Genomic DNA, 15,350 nt, shown 5'->3' with positions numbered 1-15,350 from the left:
TCTGTCTGTTTCAATGAACTCAGCTAGCAGTAGACTAACATAGCGTTTTGTGTCATTTGTGTAGGGATTTACCAGAGAGCTGTGTTATTTACTTCTTGTTGTCAGAATGAAGATAATAAATGGAGATCACTTCCAGATATATATATATATATATATATATATAGATAGTTAGTTGTTGAATTATAGTTCAACAACTGAAGCAACATTTTTCAAAGGGCATGTTTGAAGCAAGCAGGATATGATTAAAAGATTTCGACGTAACGTGCAGCCCTGGCAGAGTGAGGAAGGTCAGCCCAGCCCTGTTAGCCGTTTCTCTATCATCAGCATCTTTCACGTTCAACAGTGACTTACATAAATGTCTCTTATTGGAGAAGACACAGTTGTATCCAAACTCAGTGACATCTTGGCTCACATCGACTGCAGCTTGAAACTCTCAGAGCCAGAATAGACCAGGTGTTCAACCACTGGTCCCAGTGTTTAAACTTTTATCTGAATTGAAATTAGAGCTGTGTCCTCAGCTGTAACTATAATCAGATTTGCTGTTTGTGATAAAGTGCTCGATCCAAAACACAAAGAGCAGAGAGGGGGGAAGCAGAGTGGGAGGGTAATTGTGTCCACTTCAGCATCTGATACAGCAGCCAGGTGACAACACACTGTGTACTGATCCCCTGCCAGTCCAGCACAGTGGCTGCACAAGTTTATCGATGAGTCTGGCTATCCCTGAGCGAACAACAAGGCTTAGAGAAGCATGCACCAACATACAGAAGGTCCTCCAGTGCAGAAAAAATAGCAAAAAATAGGCAAACATGCCACGGCCCTGTTGAAATTAGTTGTTTACATGCTTTCCCATGTAGTAGATAGAAACACAGCGAACACAAGCTGAAAGGCCAATTAGGTTATTTGTGTGAAAATAACTGCAAAGAAAGTCATTTTTTTTACAACTGGAACTGTAAATTGTAAAACATTTTATAGCTGAAAAAATGAACTAAGTTAAAAACCCTTATGTATAGCTCTGTGTAACAATAGGAGGGAGTCACGTGTATGAAATGTGTCCTTGCATTCATACAGTATTGCACGTTTTCTCTGTATGCATGTTTTATCAGTGCATGGGCTTACTTTTAAATTGATACTTTTGCTTTCAAAGTCTCTTTTTTTTTTTTTTTTTTTAAACAAATACATAAGATCAGTGGTTTAGGTAGATTTCGGACAGAGAGGACAGAGCTGTAGGAGGAAGTGAGAGACCAGGATTTGCCTTTACATCATTTTGACTGCTGCTGTCTGCTCAGTGAGACTGCTTGTTCAATCTTTTTCTATGTTTCATCTGTCTCCCAGTGTGCCACTTTGCTCCAAGCAATATAGCATAAGTCAGGTAATGGCCGACTCAGAACACAACTCAACGCTTGGTCCAGAGCATGGTTCTCTCGGGCCTTGACTCCTAAAATATCCTCCTGCTGATCGGGTCCCTCTTCACACACAATGAAAGGTGTTCAGCTTGATTTAAACCTGATGACTGAGGAGGCTGCTGAACTACACTAACTCCCTGTCACCTCCGCAATACCAGTTTCCAATCACCGCTTTAAGATGGCCATAAAAATATGCACATGTTCAACAGCAGTGCTGGGATTGACTGGGTCATTTAAACAAACAGTGTTACACCATCACACCATCACAACAGGCCTAGACCTTTGACACATGGCAGGTTGGGTCTCTGGATTCAGGGTGGTGACACCAACTCCTGCTCAAACTGTTGGGTGCCTCAGCAGAAATCCCAATTCTTCAGATCAGGCTACATCTCTCCAGTCTTTTTGTATCCGGTTTTGAGTCTGCGTTCACTGCAGCTGCAGATTTGTGCTGTCGGAAGATGAGACGATCTTCTGCTGTTGTAGCTTATATTCTCAGGTTTGAGATGTGCATTATGAGATGCTGAGAGTTTTATTGAGTTACTGCAATCTATGATTGTTTATATCCATCTGTCAGTTCCTCTGTCTGCATAACTGCAGTATAGTGCATTTTATTTTATTTTATTTTTTGTTCCTGACCCCGTTCTGGGTAGACTGCCATGTGAGAAAATCCCCAGAGATCAGACTTTTCAGAAATGCTTATGCAAGCCATCTGGCACCAACAATCATGTCACGGTTAAAGTTACTGAGGAGACTTTTCTCTTCATTCCTGTCATAGATGGTAAACATAAAAAAACAGGGAAAACAAATATTTTGAATATTGCTATTTGTGCAGGAAAATTCTTTACGTCTCTTTGCTTGCGCAGGCTGTAGCATTGAGTGTGCACATGTCCTTGGGGATTTATATCGTTTTAAGGAACCTGGGAGTTTTCCCACAGTTTAACTGAAGTTGTTATGTTCAAAGCAAATGTGTGTAGCTTTACACTCAGCACAAACGTAAAGCTCATTGTGGCTCTAAAAGAAAGATTTCTGTGTGGAAAAAATTAGGGACCATCTAATTTGTCATTTTAAACCAACACTTTTTTAATTCCTTGCCTCCCGAATTTTACAGCTGGGAGTGGAAACAGCAAATAGACCTTCATGGAAGATCTTGATCAGAAAATAAAATGACTGATTGAAAATCTTTCCTCTGTGGTCAGAATATCCTGGGAGGGGCACAGGGAGTGCACCGGGCCAGAAAAACGAACCAATAAATAAAAATCTAGCTGTGGATCTGCTTATATCAGCAAATGTCTTTCACTTTTGGCCAGTGCGTTGCCACAGGTTGCCCTTTACAGGTGAAGACACCATTCTCCTCCTAGAAGAGAGAAATGGGAGAGGCACTGGGTTTCCTCGTCTCTTAGAAGGGATTGCACTTGGCGCTTCAGTCCCTGCGCACTGGACTCTCCCTCCTCGGGTCCTCTCCTCTCCGCTCACACCTGAAGTAACGGGGGGGGAGGGAGGCTGGGAGCCGGGATGAAGCTGCTCAGCCTCAGCGTCTCCTCCACATTTGGAGAACAAGTCAGAGGAGGGAAATATCCAAACGGGAGGGGCGATGCGCGCATGTGACGGGCTTTGGAAGGTTTCCGTTTCTACCCGTCAGGCTGGGATTTGACTCTCTCCGTCGGAAGCGGTCGGCCCTTCTTCTTTTCTTTTTCTTTTTTTTTAATTATTGTTATTAAAAGCTCACCAGCGGCCGGGGCCGTCAAACATTGCCTGTCTGGGTTGTTAGCCTGCGGATCGGATCAGAGCACCATGCGAGCAGGAGAGACGCGCCCGATGCCATGCTGAACAACTCCCCCACGGTGCTCCTGGCTCTGACCGCGGTGGCCGGACTCATCCAGCGATGCCAAGGCTGGAGCGACGAAGACCTCCTCCTGCCGCCCATCAACTCCTCCAACCGGTTCCTGGCCAACCTTGAGGTGGACGTGCGCTTCTCCAAGAGGTCGGTGGAGGAGAGCGACGCCTCGGCCGACGCCTCCTCCAGCCTGCAGACTCTGTCCCAGTGCAACGTGAGCGTCCAGCGGCTGCTGCCCACCTCGCTGGTGGCCCGCTGGGACAGCAGCTTCGGCTTCCAGTGTGACGTGCTCATCTACACCACCAACAACCACGGAAGGGCTTTTTTCTCCGCGTCGTTCAACAGGGCCATCTCGCCCGTCGTCATTGAGCACCTCGGGGTCACCGGGGGTCAGCAGGAGCTGCGGCTGTGCGTGGGCTGCGGGATGTCCCGCTACCGCAGGTTCGGCCAGGGCCGGTCGCGGGGCCAGCAGGCCGGGGATCAGGTCACTTTCTGCTGCGTGGATTTCAGCCTCGATGAGCTGAAGGGGGATAAAAGTTGGAGGCTGAACAGGAAGCCCATCGAGTCCACACTTGTGGCTTGTTTCATGACTTTGGTCATCATTGTGTGGAGTGTTGCTGCTCTCATATGGCCGGTCCCCATCATTGCAGGATTCCTGCCTAATGGGATGGAGCAGAGGAGACCGAGATAATTGAAATAATCTTGATATTCATTAGCCTGTGCTGCCTATACTATAATTGTAGCCATTCAACTGTTCACGTGAATGAATGAGGTTTGGAGGACTTTTTTGATCAATTGTTCTAGTTCGGGTTGTTTCTTTGACCCTTCATAGACCTCCTCCTCATTAGGACGACCAAGGTAATGAATGAAGCCTATAGTATTCTATACCGGGACCAACGTGTTTTGTATACCCTTGTAGGCCTTCCTATAGATTATGTCTGCGTAAACTGTGGAAACTTTTCTCTTTCAACTGTGTTTATATAGTTTTTAATCTTTCTAGAGAGATTTTGCCTTATCCCATGTGTAGGACTTTTGCACTGAAAAACTGAACTTTAAGCTGTGCATAGGCTGGACACATAGCCTGCAGTATATAGTGACCCTGTAGTCATATTGAGGTTGAACTGTAATAGTCCCCCCCCCCCCCCCCCTATACATTCTGAGAAATAAGTGTTGTTTATGATTGGCATAGAGGAAGTTTCAATATTTATATTAGATTTCTAATGTCAAGTCCATTTGTGCTTATTTGTATTAATGTTTAAATGATAATAAAATTGATTATAGGCTATATCTCAGATTTCGTCTGACCTGATTCCTGTAGCCTAAATCAATTTACTCCACATGTACTTCTCTTTTTGACATGATGAGATCCACCTTGAATCTACAGTACAGGATTTGTCTGCATCCACCATGCTTTTCCATCCTGAACATGTGTCCAACCGTTCTGCCTCTAAATAGGAAATATAGTCTCTTGCTTTAAGAATATGTTTTTATAATGTCAATGTATTTATTATAATCATAGTTTTATTGTTGAACAATAATTACAATAGCTTACTAAAATACTAGCCTAGTATCAATGGTGGTAATTTTAATTTCATGAAAAAAATTTAGACGACTGTATGGATTGTGTTTTTTTTTTTTATATATATTTTTGAAAAATGTTTTTTAGCCAGCAAATCTACGTTTGAGCTCACCCGACCAATTTAATCTTTCTAATAGCCAAATTTAAAAGATTAAAGAAGTTAAAGAAAGTTGTGCCACATGCATCCTGTCCCCTCAGGAAATACGTGTATTATTTCTACCCTGGAAATCTATTTGGCCTCTTGTAGATCGTATTATAGCCTGCAGGGGCTTTTATGAACCCTGTACCTGCTAAAATGGCCGACGAGGCCACGCCCTGACATTACCTGACGTCTTAACACTCCCTTCCTGTCGACACAGTCACACATGAGAAAAAGGGAGGAAGTGAGTTTGACTGAGTAACTCGGGGCTGAAGCCATGAGGGTCAGAGAGATGTGCGCTGATGTCGCTCAGGATCACATTTAGAGCCGCACGGTGGGACAGTATGTCCGCTAACAGCGCCTCAGTCTGCCTGCTCCTCCTGTTTCTAACTTGCGTCTCCTCTTCGGCAGGTAAGTTCAAGATTAATCATTAACCAACATGACAGAGTCACTGTGAAACGACTGCATCTGTTCCTTAGACACTCCGCTGTGGTTCACATGATTATTGGGCAGTGACATACAGAATAACCACGGTGCCATATATACACATTTACTGTGTATAATCCACATGTTATCGTGGAGCCGATGAATCTTGACAGTATCTGAGGAAATCCAGTTGTAGGACAGTGTGAGGACAAGGACAGAGTTGATTTGTTTGTTTGTTGTTCGTCATGAGCGGTTTTCTGTTGTTGCTCCAACAAAAGTCTCACCATCCAGAGGTGTGACCTGTCAAACGGTTGTATGTAGAAAAGAGGAAAGGAGCGGTAAGGCAGGATAAGTGCGCTGTGGTGTGGAGACATGGGCCTGTTTGCTCAGACCCGGTTAGTCATGGAAGGAGCACAGCCAGTTAGTCATATTGATGTAGTCAACTGTTAACTACTGGGCACATTTAACAGTTTGCCTGAATGTCACATTCTGCTTTTACTTTTGATAAGATTTGTTCATTCTTTGTCTTTTAAGCAGAGGCCCAAAAGCTGACCGTGAAGCCTGACAGAGGCACGACCTTCTCCATCAGCGACACTCAAGGCAGAGGTTGCAAAGTGTGCTCGGGGAATGAGTGTGATACATCTCTGTTGTTAAAAGGCGACACTTCTGTCTCACTGGATTTTCAGTGCTCCAAACCGCAAGATGTCTTCACAGTTGAAATTAACAGGAGTATAGGTAAAAGTGTGGCAGTCTCCCTGAGTGAATACAGAAGGTGGTCCTAAAAGTAACATGATTGATGTATTTGTTGTCATATTCAAATAAATGTCTTCCCTCAGAATGTACTGCAAGTTCATGCAATGGTCACATCATCCAGGCTGAGTACGGTTCACTTCCTTTGATGAGTTTTAACCGCAAGTTCACCTGGAACCTGAAGGCCTCGGCAGCTAACGCGGTCAAGATAGATTTCTCCAAGACGGGTCTGAGACAAATTGATCCATCTGAGAGATGTCCAGACAGACACAGCTACACCCTCTGGGCCATACAGACCACGGGGATTGTGACTGTGGGGAAGTACTGCACAGGGGGCCCTGTCATCAGCGCTCAGCTACTGAAGCTGGGAAGCTTTTCTCTGGACATCCCAGCAGGGCAGCAGCTGCAAAACGGCATGTTTGATGTGTCTGCCGGGGAGGAAATCAAGTGTGAGTTGATTTAAATTTCATGTCTGAAATTTTTTTTTTTTGTCTTTCAAAATCACTCTGACATTTTCATTTACTTGTTTCCTAGCCCTTGCCAAAGTTTCGCTGAAATTACCAAAAGGGAGTTCGTATGCAGACCTGCTCTCTCCAAACTACCCGGACAGCTTTCCCGACGACGATGTGATGGAGTGGCACTTTGAGGTCCCGAACGAACACAAGACAGACATTCAGTTTCTAAACCTCACACAGCCAAGTTGCCAGAAGAAGGAGGCAGCCATGGAGTACCAAATGGAGGGCAAATGGAAATGGGCATCGGTGCTGCAGCTGCAGGAGGAACAACCACTTCGCAAAAGGGGGAACTTTACGATGATTCTGAGGAACTGTGAGATGGATAGAAGCCGGGCTGGCTCTCCTGGACTCTCCCTCAGCATCAGGGTGTCTAGTTCAAATCCAAGTTCACCAGGTTTGTAACACATCTACAATTTGGGTATGATTTGAACTTTAGCTATAAACTTTTGAAGGTATGGTATTTGGTTTTTAAATTGAAAATATCTCAAACAAACATTAATGAAATAAGGCCGTTTAATTGAATTGGAGTTATTAGAGATAAAGTTAGAGCTTCTTCTTTTTTTTTTTTTTCTTTTTTTTTTTTGCCTTTATTTTTAATTAGTAAGTCGCAGAGAGGTTGACAGGAAACAGGAAACGGCCTACAGCATATGTCCAAAGCAAGAATCGAACCTATGATGCTGCACTAACATGGCATGCGCACTAACCACTCAAAAACCTGCACCGCCTGCAGTGACGCGTTGGTTTTGTTTTGATGTGGATGTGTTTGAACGTTGATACAATCCAAAGTGTAACTTAAACAACCGGGGTGTGCAATGTCAGAGTTGCTGCTTGTGCAAAACCGTGAAAAACCTAGAGAATTAACAGATAATTCCTCAGCCTGAGGTAGAATATCTCTTACCTTATTGCAAAGAACGTATGGAAGCGAATAAAACTCTGTACACTGCCTGCTCAGCCCCAAACAGCAGACATAGAAGCACTGTGCTGAAGATGGAAACTGTTAATGTCCAGTTATTGGGAGTTGTAATGTCAGAATCAGAACAAATTAATAGTTTTTTGATAAACTGATTTATCATTTTATATGTAAACGTACTTTTGTTTTCAGGTATCAACTTGCAGAAGTATTAAGTGTAACTGGAGGTCTTACTGTTCAGGAACTAATAAACTAAGATGATGTCTCCCCTCCATGTCACAATAGCCATGAGTACAAATCTTTTGCGTTTTTTCTCTCTCTGTTGTCTTACCCTGTTACAACATGGCTGCAGTTGTGGAGTTGTGACAGATTTTTTTTTTTTTGCCAATTTTTGAGATGAATAACAGTGACATGGAGAGTGACCTTGTGATCTTCATCTGTATCCTCAGGACTTAGATTTGGGGAGATCTGAAATTGCCTCATCTCTGAGTCATCACTGACAGTTTGGCAGAACCAGTAATCTGGAAATTACATTAAGCACTATCAGTAAAATCACTGTTGGAATTGCTCATGAGATGAGTCAGTCAGTGAGGCACACATTGTGTATCTGAGTCAGGAAGAGAAGCAGAATAATTGTGTTCTTTTTGCTGTACTGTGTCTCTCAGAGTTGTGTAAAGTGGACCTGGGCCAAGTGGAAGATTTTGCAATTTACATTGAAAAGCTGAGACCAGACTCGGACTGCGAGATGAAAATGAACTCGGTGACAAAGGAAAAGATTGAAGTCACCTCAAGCAGTGAACTGTCTTTCCTGGACTGCCATTCTGAAGACATACGAGTCACGGCCAGGAGAGTAATTGGTAAATGTTTGTGTTGGGGATTCCCGGGGCATGGAAAAAAAGCCATGACTCTGTTGTTACTATCCATACTGGGATCAATAGGAAAAGTTGTATTTTTAACAGTGACTTTACTCCAGACTGACTCCAGGCTTTACTTGATGACTGACAGCATTTACATAGACTTGAACTATTATCTACATTAGGTTTTTACCCTAAGTGAAATGTTTTTTGTTTTTTTTAAGGCAGAACTTCTGTATCTTTTCTGAACTCTTCTTCCTTTAAATGTTTGCCACTTCCATGTCAGCTTGTAGGCGCCTCAGAGACTGCCCAAAGGCTCCAGTTCGTCTCACCTTACCTGCGTTGCCTTCCTGCCTCCCTGCCTCTCTGAGCAGCATCACCTGGGATCTCCGTCCTCCCACGCACGGCACCGTGGAGCTGACCTCACCCACCGGACCTCTCAAACAGTCCCTACCTGGACAGCCATGCAATGACAGCATTAGTATTAAAGTGGATGAAGATGAGGAAAATACCATTGGACACTTCTGCCCCCATGGAGCCATACAGAAGATCCAAATCCACACCAACATGACTGTCACTTTGTCCACCATGGGGAGTAAAGCGCTGAAGACATCTTACAAAAATGTGCTGGATGCCTGTTTTAAAGAGGAGATATCAGGTAACTGGCTGCCTCAGCTGAATGAAGATAATCAAATGTTTTTCAGTGTTATCTGATTCTCTTCTCTCTCTAACTCATCCAGAAAGATACATATTCACCGTATCTTCAAAGAAAGACACACCTGTCCTTTTGGCCACTCCTGGTTGGCCGAAAGGAATGAAGCCTTACGCCACCGTCTCCTGGATTGTCTCCGTCCCCGAAGAAATGGAGGCGCACGTGATGTTTGCCAACCTCAGCCAGCCCAAGTGCAGCAACCGCCACACCAACATCAGAGTACGAAGACTGAGCTGCCTGGAGGAACATTACAGCCGGAGGGAGGATGAAGAGGCAGAGAGTGAGATCGTCGTCCCTGGGACGTTCTACCTCAACATGTCCAACTGTATGGCTGAGAAAGGAGACTTCAGCGTCATCACCAAGGTCACCCTGCGGGAGAGTGAGAGTAAGATTTCAGGAGTTACTTCTATATCAGTTTGCGCAAATTGTAACAATTTAGGTAAAGCTGGCCTTCCTTATGTATGACATGTGGAGCATGGGTATTAAATTTTTACTCCACTGCTCAGTTTGAGTGCACTGAAGTGTATAAGGGCAGCATGGCGGCATAGCGGTTAGTGCTGCTGCCTCGCACGACGCACATTGATCAGATCACATTGAACAAAGGAAGAGAGAAACGTATATAGTTTATGATTAAGGAAGTGGTGGCACCCAGGGAGGGAAATGACCAGAGAGGAGTGATCGATAGATTCACCATGTCAAGACTAAACATGTAACGCTTGATGTGGAGTTGTTGACACTCTAAATTCAAATTTTCAAATATACGTTTACTGTTACATCCCTCAGTTGGTGCCTGGGGTGATGAGGAACAGTACCAGGACAAATCAAGAGTTAAAGATGAGTCAACTGGCAGGAGATTACCTTTATTTAAACATAGACTGAAAGCTTTAACAAAAGGGCTCAAATGTGGGAGTGCAGGACAGAGCAAAGGTTGTGTGCCAAAGAAATTAAATCAATAATAATAAAAAAAAAACAAAAACGTCTGGAACTCAAAACACATAAAATGAAAACCTGGCTATCTGGTTGAAAAGAAAAGAGCCTTACAGAAATGCAAGGGGTTGGCACCCACCACTAACCTGGTGTGTTTATACCAAACTAAGCTGTGATGTTGAACCCCCCCCCACCACCACATACCTCTAATCCGGTGTTTATTAAAAAGCACACAGCTCAGGCAGCCCTGTTCAGCTCAGCAAAGAGAGAGACTGCTCCTCATTTAGGCTCCCCCCATAAGGACACCTCAGGCAGGGGATTGGTCACTTCGTACCCCAGTAAGCACCTGGAGAGTGAGGGGGGGGGGGCAGTCTGCCTCTCCCTGCAGCGTGACACTTCCAATACAATAATGTACTCATTCAATTCACTTGGCACACAGCAGAACATATTAAAGAAAGATGATTGTTGTTGTTTTTTCCTACATTTAGACCTGTTGCTGGCTATCATTCTGAGCGTGGTGGCTGCTCTGTTGGTCGTTTTTGTCATTGTGCTGGTGGTCGTCTGTGTGGTGATTAGGTGAGTGCATTTACATGTCTTCTATTCTTTTATTACATACACTTGATAAGCATGATCTTTTTTTGTCCTGGGGTAAGGTGTTCTTTTAGTGGAGCTCTCACAAGTTCTATGTCTTGATTACAACATTTCACCTCTTTCAATGAGACAACTGATAGATACAAAAGATACTGAATGTAACTGTAAGACACTCATTTTCTTGTCATCCCTGCTAAACAGGAAGAAGAAGAAAAAGCTAAGTCATCAAGTATCAATATACAACCCGAATGGCACCATCTTTTTGCCAGGACAGACAAACTTCCCTAAGACACGTGAAGACAATGAGTCCCATGTGTACACCACCATCGAAGACACTCTTGTTTACACACACCTGCTAAGGAAAGGTAAGGAGATTGGCGTATATGGAGAATCCGACCAGCCCTGCAGAGGACACACAGACTCACAAAAGCCCCTGGTCTCCAGAGATTCTGGTGCCAGCGACATGGAGACAGGCGTTTACCACCCGTTTCGGTACTCGTCTGGACAAGCTCCTCCGCTTCCTGTCAGGCCTCCGAGCCATCCTCTGGTGGACAATGAGATTTATCAGAAAAAGGACCAGGATGAGGAGGAGGATTCTCCAAATCTGGGCCCGAGGCTGGAGCCAGAGGGAGGAAACTGAGGAGAAGATTGGATTCTGCTTTCATCTTTTCATCTTATCACTCGACCTACTTGAATTTTGAGATATTAATTCCCTGGCATCTGTGTGATTACCTGCTGTTCAGCCTTGAAAGCCCCCCCCCCCCCTTCTCTTGAGCGTAATTTTGCACCAAGGCCAGACACATAATAGCTCTGTTCAAACCTGCCTGCAGCTGTTACTTTGTTTTATCTCTCTGAAGACACATTCATGTTGAAAAATATAATTAATCACCGCGTTTATACCAGTTTTTACCACAGTTGCGTTTTATGCTTTTAGGCAATGTAATAGTCTTGCTTTGAGATATTTTATACACATGTGCAGGAGCAAGTTTTTCAATTCCATCAACCGAGCCACCGGGCAGAGAGGACTCCACTGCTTCAGCAATACAATGCACTTTGTAGCACCATCAGAACAAGATGGCTTGTAGTGCAAGAGATTGCGGCAGCAGTGGGTGTGCACGGAGTCATCTGTGTATTTTCATCACTGCTTTTTAACCTGCTATGGAGACCTTGAGGTATCATTACAGCATTAACGTGCCTTGCAGCGAGGTCAGTACGTGCCTCCTTAAAGCATTTAGGATTTTAGACTTGTTCTCAGCCAGGGATAAATAAATGTGTGTATGTATGATTAATATTCTTTTTTGTGCCTATATTTTAGGAAATCTCATGACTGATAATTAAGGGATCTCAGGTCTCACAGAAGCTTTTGCTTTCTTGTCTGCCACAGCTAGCATATTTTATTCAGTTATTTGTGTTAAGGGCCATGGACACCTTCTGGACTGTACTGGCATGGAATAAAATCCTGTTTGTTGTCTGACTGGACTCTGTCACTAATTACAGGTAACATCTGAAATAGAGACTGTACCAGGGCTATAATTTAACAAAAGTGTGGTGAGCAATAGAACCCTTTCACGTGCTGCTGTGAAGACCTGAGTCAATGTGATGTTTGAGATGAGCGAACAAAACCAATCCACCAAGGGGTTTTTAGCCTTTTGAAACTTTTTCACATTTCCTAGGGTCCATGGTCAGCATTAAATGATCACACAGCATTTGTAAAACATTGATATAGAGGGTTAATTGTGACTTCAACCTGAAAATGAAAAAGCCATATTGTGGTTAAGTTACCTTCTGCAGTTCAGAACATGAACAGCAGAGGGAGGGGAAAAGTCAAAGCTGTGAATGAAACTTTCTGTCTATGCTCCATCTCAAGTGTGACCAAAATATCTGCTGAAGGGGCTGAAATCAGTGTTTGTACATTTAGTTCTGAGTTATCGTGTTTTTTTACACCTGTTTTTATGAAGGGAATCCTGAAGCTGAGACTTCACACCTTGTCCATCGGACGTTCTCCTTACTTGACTGATAATTTACTCATCCTCTTGACATCAACTGTCAAACGTAATATTTATTTATTTATTTATTTTTTATGTCATTCTTACTTTCTAAAAGTGCTGTCCTTTATGATGGACAATGACTTTGGACTGAAAAGTTCTTAAAAAACACCTGTAGAAATTATTCTGAAAGAACCATTATCCAGTCTTCAGTGCTTTTATATACACATGAATCACACCCATGCTGGTTGAATCTCGTTTTGAAGAGAAAAATTTGGTTTCTGTCCACCGTTTAACCACAATGGCATTTGCATAACCCCTGGGAAGAGACATCAGCAGAAAAACAAGAAATTGCTTAGTTACTAACCTTAGTTACAAAAGCAATGTCCTGTTTTTGTGAGTTGTTATATAATTTTTTACTTTTTTTTTTTTTTTTTTTGAGGGGGGACATTTTTTTCTCCATCTATGACCAAACAACTCTGCTGAATCTTTGACTTGAACAAGAAGAAAATGAGCTGCAAGTGAGGAGGTGTTTATTAACATTATAACATAATGTGTGATAGAAACAGTGGAGCTTCAGAAATGAAAACGAAGCAGCATAGGAAAGGTATTTGTTATCAACCGCTACAAAAATAGATCTAAGCTTAGCTATCCAGTGGTGTTTACCTTGATGAATATCTGACTAACCCTAACCCTTAAATATGTTGAAGCGATGAAAACCCGAGTTTACTGAGAATCCATTTAAAATATCATGTGCCTTTGAGTTTTAGCTTATACATTGACGTAGTGTATCCCACTCTGAGCGGCTTGGTCAAGAACATGTGAGCTTAAAGAAAGATGGAGAACCATGTTTTTCAATGCTTTGATGCATGTTTCATTCTTCTCTACAAGCAGCACTTACTGTTTGCACAAGCTGTTAGCTGAACAGTTAATCAGATGCTAGAAAGCTTCTCTCAGACGATGGTGAACTCGCACACCGAGGCCTTCTCGGCTCTGCAGCTCTCATCAAACCACTTCCCATGGGCCGTGGTGGAGAGGATGGCACAGTTTTGGCTGCGCCCTCCGTCTGGCTGCAGGGTGATCTCTGTCTCCCAGTTCTTGAAGCGCACATTGCTCCCTGACTGGTCCACCCACTGGCCGTCAGTCACCATGTCGTTGATGCCCAGCCAGATGTGCTGCTCGGGGCCGATGCTCTGGCGGACGTAGCTGTAGAGCTGGTCGTTCTCGTCTCCTGTCAGAGGGGTGCTCAGGCTGCCTCCTTTGGCAATGCAGTCATCACTGGCTGCGTGGAAGGTCTTCTTCACTGGGTCAGCCAGGAAACACTTGCCGATGATCTTTATCCCTCGAAGGCAAACTGGAGGGGACAATTTTGAGAGTCAGCATGGTTCAGGGGTCTCTATTGTGAACAATTGGCTCTTCAGCACCAGAGATAGATTAGTGTTTAAATATGAGCTAATGTGCATGTTTGTAGAGTTTTATAGAGCTTCTCTTGCAAGACTTTCCAGAGAATGTGAGCCTCTCCAAGAGGAATACCTGTTTGTAATGCCTGCTGTTCTTTCAACAAATTCAGCTCCTGAACAATGCCATCGATCTGTTTCTTCAGCTCCTCGATTGCAGTATTGGTTGCAGAGTCTGGGAGGGCAGAAAACTTTCAGTCAATTTTCACCCAGTAGATCAGCACAGTTGCCCCGTGAATGTTATTCATTCTCATTTCTTCAACCTCAAGTGATAAACAAGTGTTACCTTTTTTTCCACTTTTTCTCTTTGAGGGAGTCTGCTGGAGTGCACAGTGCGCCAACAGCAGAAGGCAAAACATCAACCAGACCCGTCTAGACTCCATGGCGTGTGGACAAACACTTTAAATCTTCTGTAAGGCAAACGGTTTAGTACAGCACCAGAAGAAAGCTCCCTGCAGCCCTGAGTCGTCGCCAGACTGTTGTGTTTTAAACATCCAGAGTGGAGGCACGGAGTTGAAATGAGGAAATTTTATCTCAGAGAACAAATGTTTTGCAGATGTTTAACAGAGCTTGCTTGGCTTTATGAACACTAAAGGGAGGTGGACAGGGAGGCGGGCAGGACTGTGCAGCGTTCAGCAGTGTTCAGACAAGCATGACTGCTGGTTCCATATGCGTGCCAATAAATTACAGGAGTGCCCTATCTCTGTGTGTGTGTGTGTGTGTCTCATCCCATTTCTTACATAAACAGAATGAATAATTTATATTTTTCTTTAAAAAATCTGCTGTCTGTTTGTCTCTGAGGTTTCCCCAAGGGGTTTTTCATAGTTATTCTCTAGTTGAACTGTGGCCTTGGTTTTTTGTTTCCTGGTCTGAAGGCCCATGGTCGGTTGTTTTGAGGTTTCTCCCATGAGCCAACATCTGGATCGCCTCAGTGAGCAGGAGGAGGTGCATGGCAGAACCTTACATAATAAAAAAAACACTGTTGTAAATTTCACATTTGCTTGTGTTCCACCCCTGGCCCGCTGAGAGACCCTCCCAGTGTCAGCGATCACACTCATCAGTGATCCCACATTCTGTCCCTTGACTGATTACCAAACAACAGATTTACATGAGCGGACCAAGACAAGGCTCTACTTCCAAATGTGAGCAAGCACACTCAGCTCAGCTGGACTTTTCATGTGGAAACTGGAATGATAAAACAATTATCATGTTATAATCAAAAACAAACATCTAGATTAGAAACAGGATCTAGCACTCCCTCACTTGAC

At 43.7% G+C, this 15,350-nt stretch overlaps 3 protein-coding genes across 4 annotated transcripts; 2 read left to right on the top strand and 1 right to left on the bottom strand.

The window, feature by feature from the left end:
• Positions 1 to 3,034: 3,034 nt before the first annotated feature.
• On the top strand, positions 3,035 to 4,524 carry tmem158 (transmembrane protein 158). The gene has a single exon (XM_029504874.1). It carries the CDS (start codon positions 3,224 to 3,226, stop codon positions 3,926 to 3,928), a length of 705 nt encoding a protein of 234 aa, XP_029360734.1. The 5' UTR covers positions 3,035 to 3,223; the 3' UTR covers positions 3,929 to 4,524.
• Positions 4,525 to 5,175: 651 nt separating this feature from the next.
• Positions 5,176 to 12,114, top strand: LOC115045104 (CUB domain-containing protein 1-like). Of its 2 annotated transcripts, none has more exons than XM_029504605.1 (9): positions 5,176 to 5,366; positions 5,919 to 6,116; positions 6,218 to 6,580; positions 6,666 to 7,040; positions 8,222 to 8,413; positions 8,697 to 9,068; positions 9,151 to 9,507; positions 10,538 to 10,625; positions 10,842 to 12,114. In XM_029504605.1, exons 1-9 carry the CDS (start codon positions 5,258 to 5,260, stop codon positions 11,278 to 11,280), a joined length of 2,493 nt encoding a protein of 830 aa, XP_029360465.1. In that variant the 5' UTR covers positions 5,176 to 5,257; the 3' UTR covers positions 11,281 to 12,114. The 2 variants fall into 2 exon arrangements, with proteins under 2 accessions (XP_029360465.1, XP_029360464.1); XM_029504604.1 differs by having other exon boundaries at positions 5,916 to 6,116.
• Positions 12,115 to 13,141: 1,027 nt separating this feature from the next.
• Positions 13,142 to 14,671, bottom strand: clec3ba (C-type lectin domain family 3, member Ba). The gene is made up of 3 exons (XM_029504878.1): positions 14,369 to 14,671; positions 14,159 to 14,257; positions 13,142 to 13,979 (listed from the first exon to the last, which is right to left on the bottom strand). The coding sequence occupies exons 1-3, from the start codon at positions 14,463 to 14,465 to the stop codon at positions 13,579 to 13,581; spliced, it is 597 nt and encodes a 198-aa protein (XP_029360738.1). The 5' UTR covers positions 14,466 to 14,671; the 3' UTR covers positions 13,142 to 13,578.
• Between the last annotated feature and the right edge of the window lie 679 nt (positions 14,672 to 15,350).

This window comes from Echeneis naucrates, chromosome 6 (genome assembly GCF_900963305.1).
Source record: "Echeneis naucrates chromosome 6, fEcheNa1.1, whole genome shotgun sequence".
In the NCBI taxonomy this organism is placed as follows: domain Eukaryota; kingdom Metazoa; phylum Chordata; class Actinopteri; order Carangiformes; family Echeneidae; genus Echeneis; species Echeneis naucrates.
This window is presented reverse-complemented; position numbering and strand designations above follow the sequence as displayed.

Coding starts and splice junctions, on each gene's coding strand:
- clec3ba (XM_029504878.1), bottom strand. CDS start 14,465: ATGGAGTCTAGACGGGTCTGGTTGATGTTTTGCCTTCTGCTGTTGGCG. Junction 14,258..14,368: donor GAGAAAAAGTGGAAAAAAAG/GTAACACTTGTT, acceptor CTGCCCTCCCAG/ACTCTGCAACCAATACTGCA. Junction 13,980..14,158: donor ACAGCAGGCATTACAAACAG/GTATTCCTCTTG, acceptor TGTCCCCTCCAG/TTTGCCTTCGAGGGATAAAG.
- tmem158 (XM_029504874.1), top strand. CDS start 3,224: ATGCTGAACAACTCCCCCACGGTGCTCCTGGCTCTGACCGCGGTGGCC.
- LOC115045104 (XM_029504604.1), top strand. CDS start 5,258: ATGTCGCTCAGGATCACATTTAGAGCCGCACGGTGGGACAGTATGTCC. Junction 5,367..5,915: donor TTGCGTCTCCTCTTCGGCAG/GTAAGTTCAAGA, acceptor TTGTCTTTTAAG/CAGAGGCCCAAAAGCTGACC. Junction 9,069..9,150: donor TTTTAAAGAGGAGATATCAG/GTAACTGGCTGC, acceptor TAACTCATCCAG/AAAGATACATATTCACCGTA.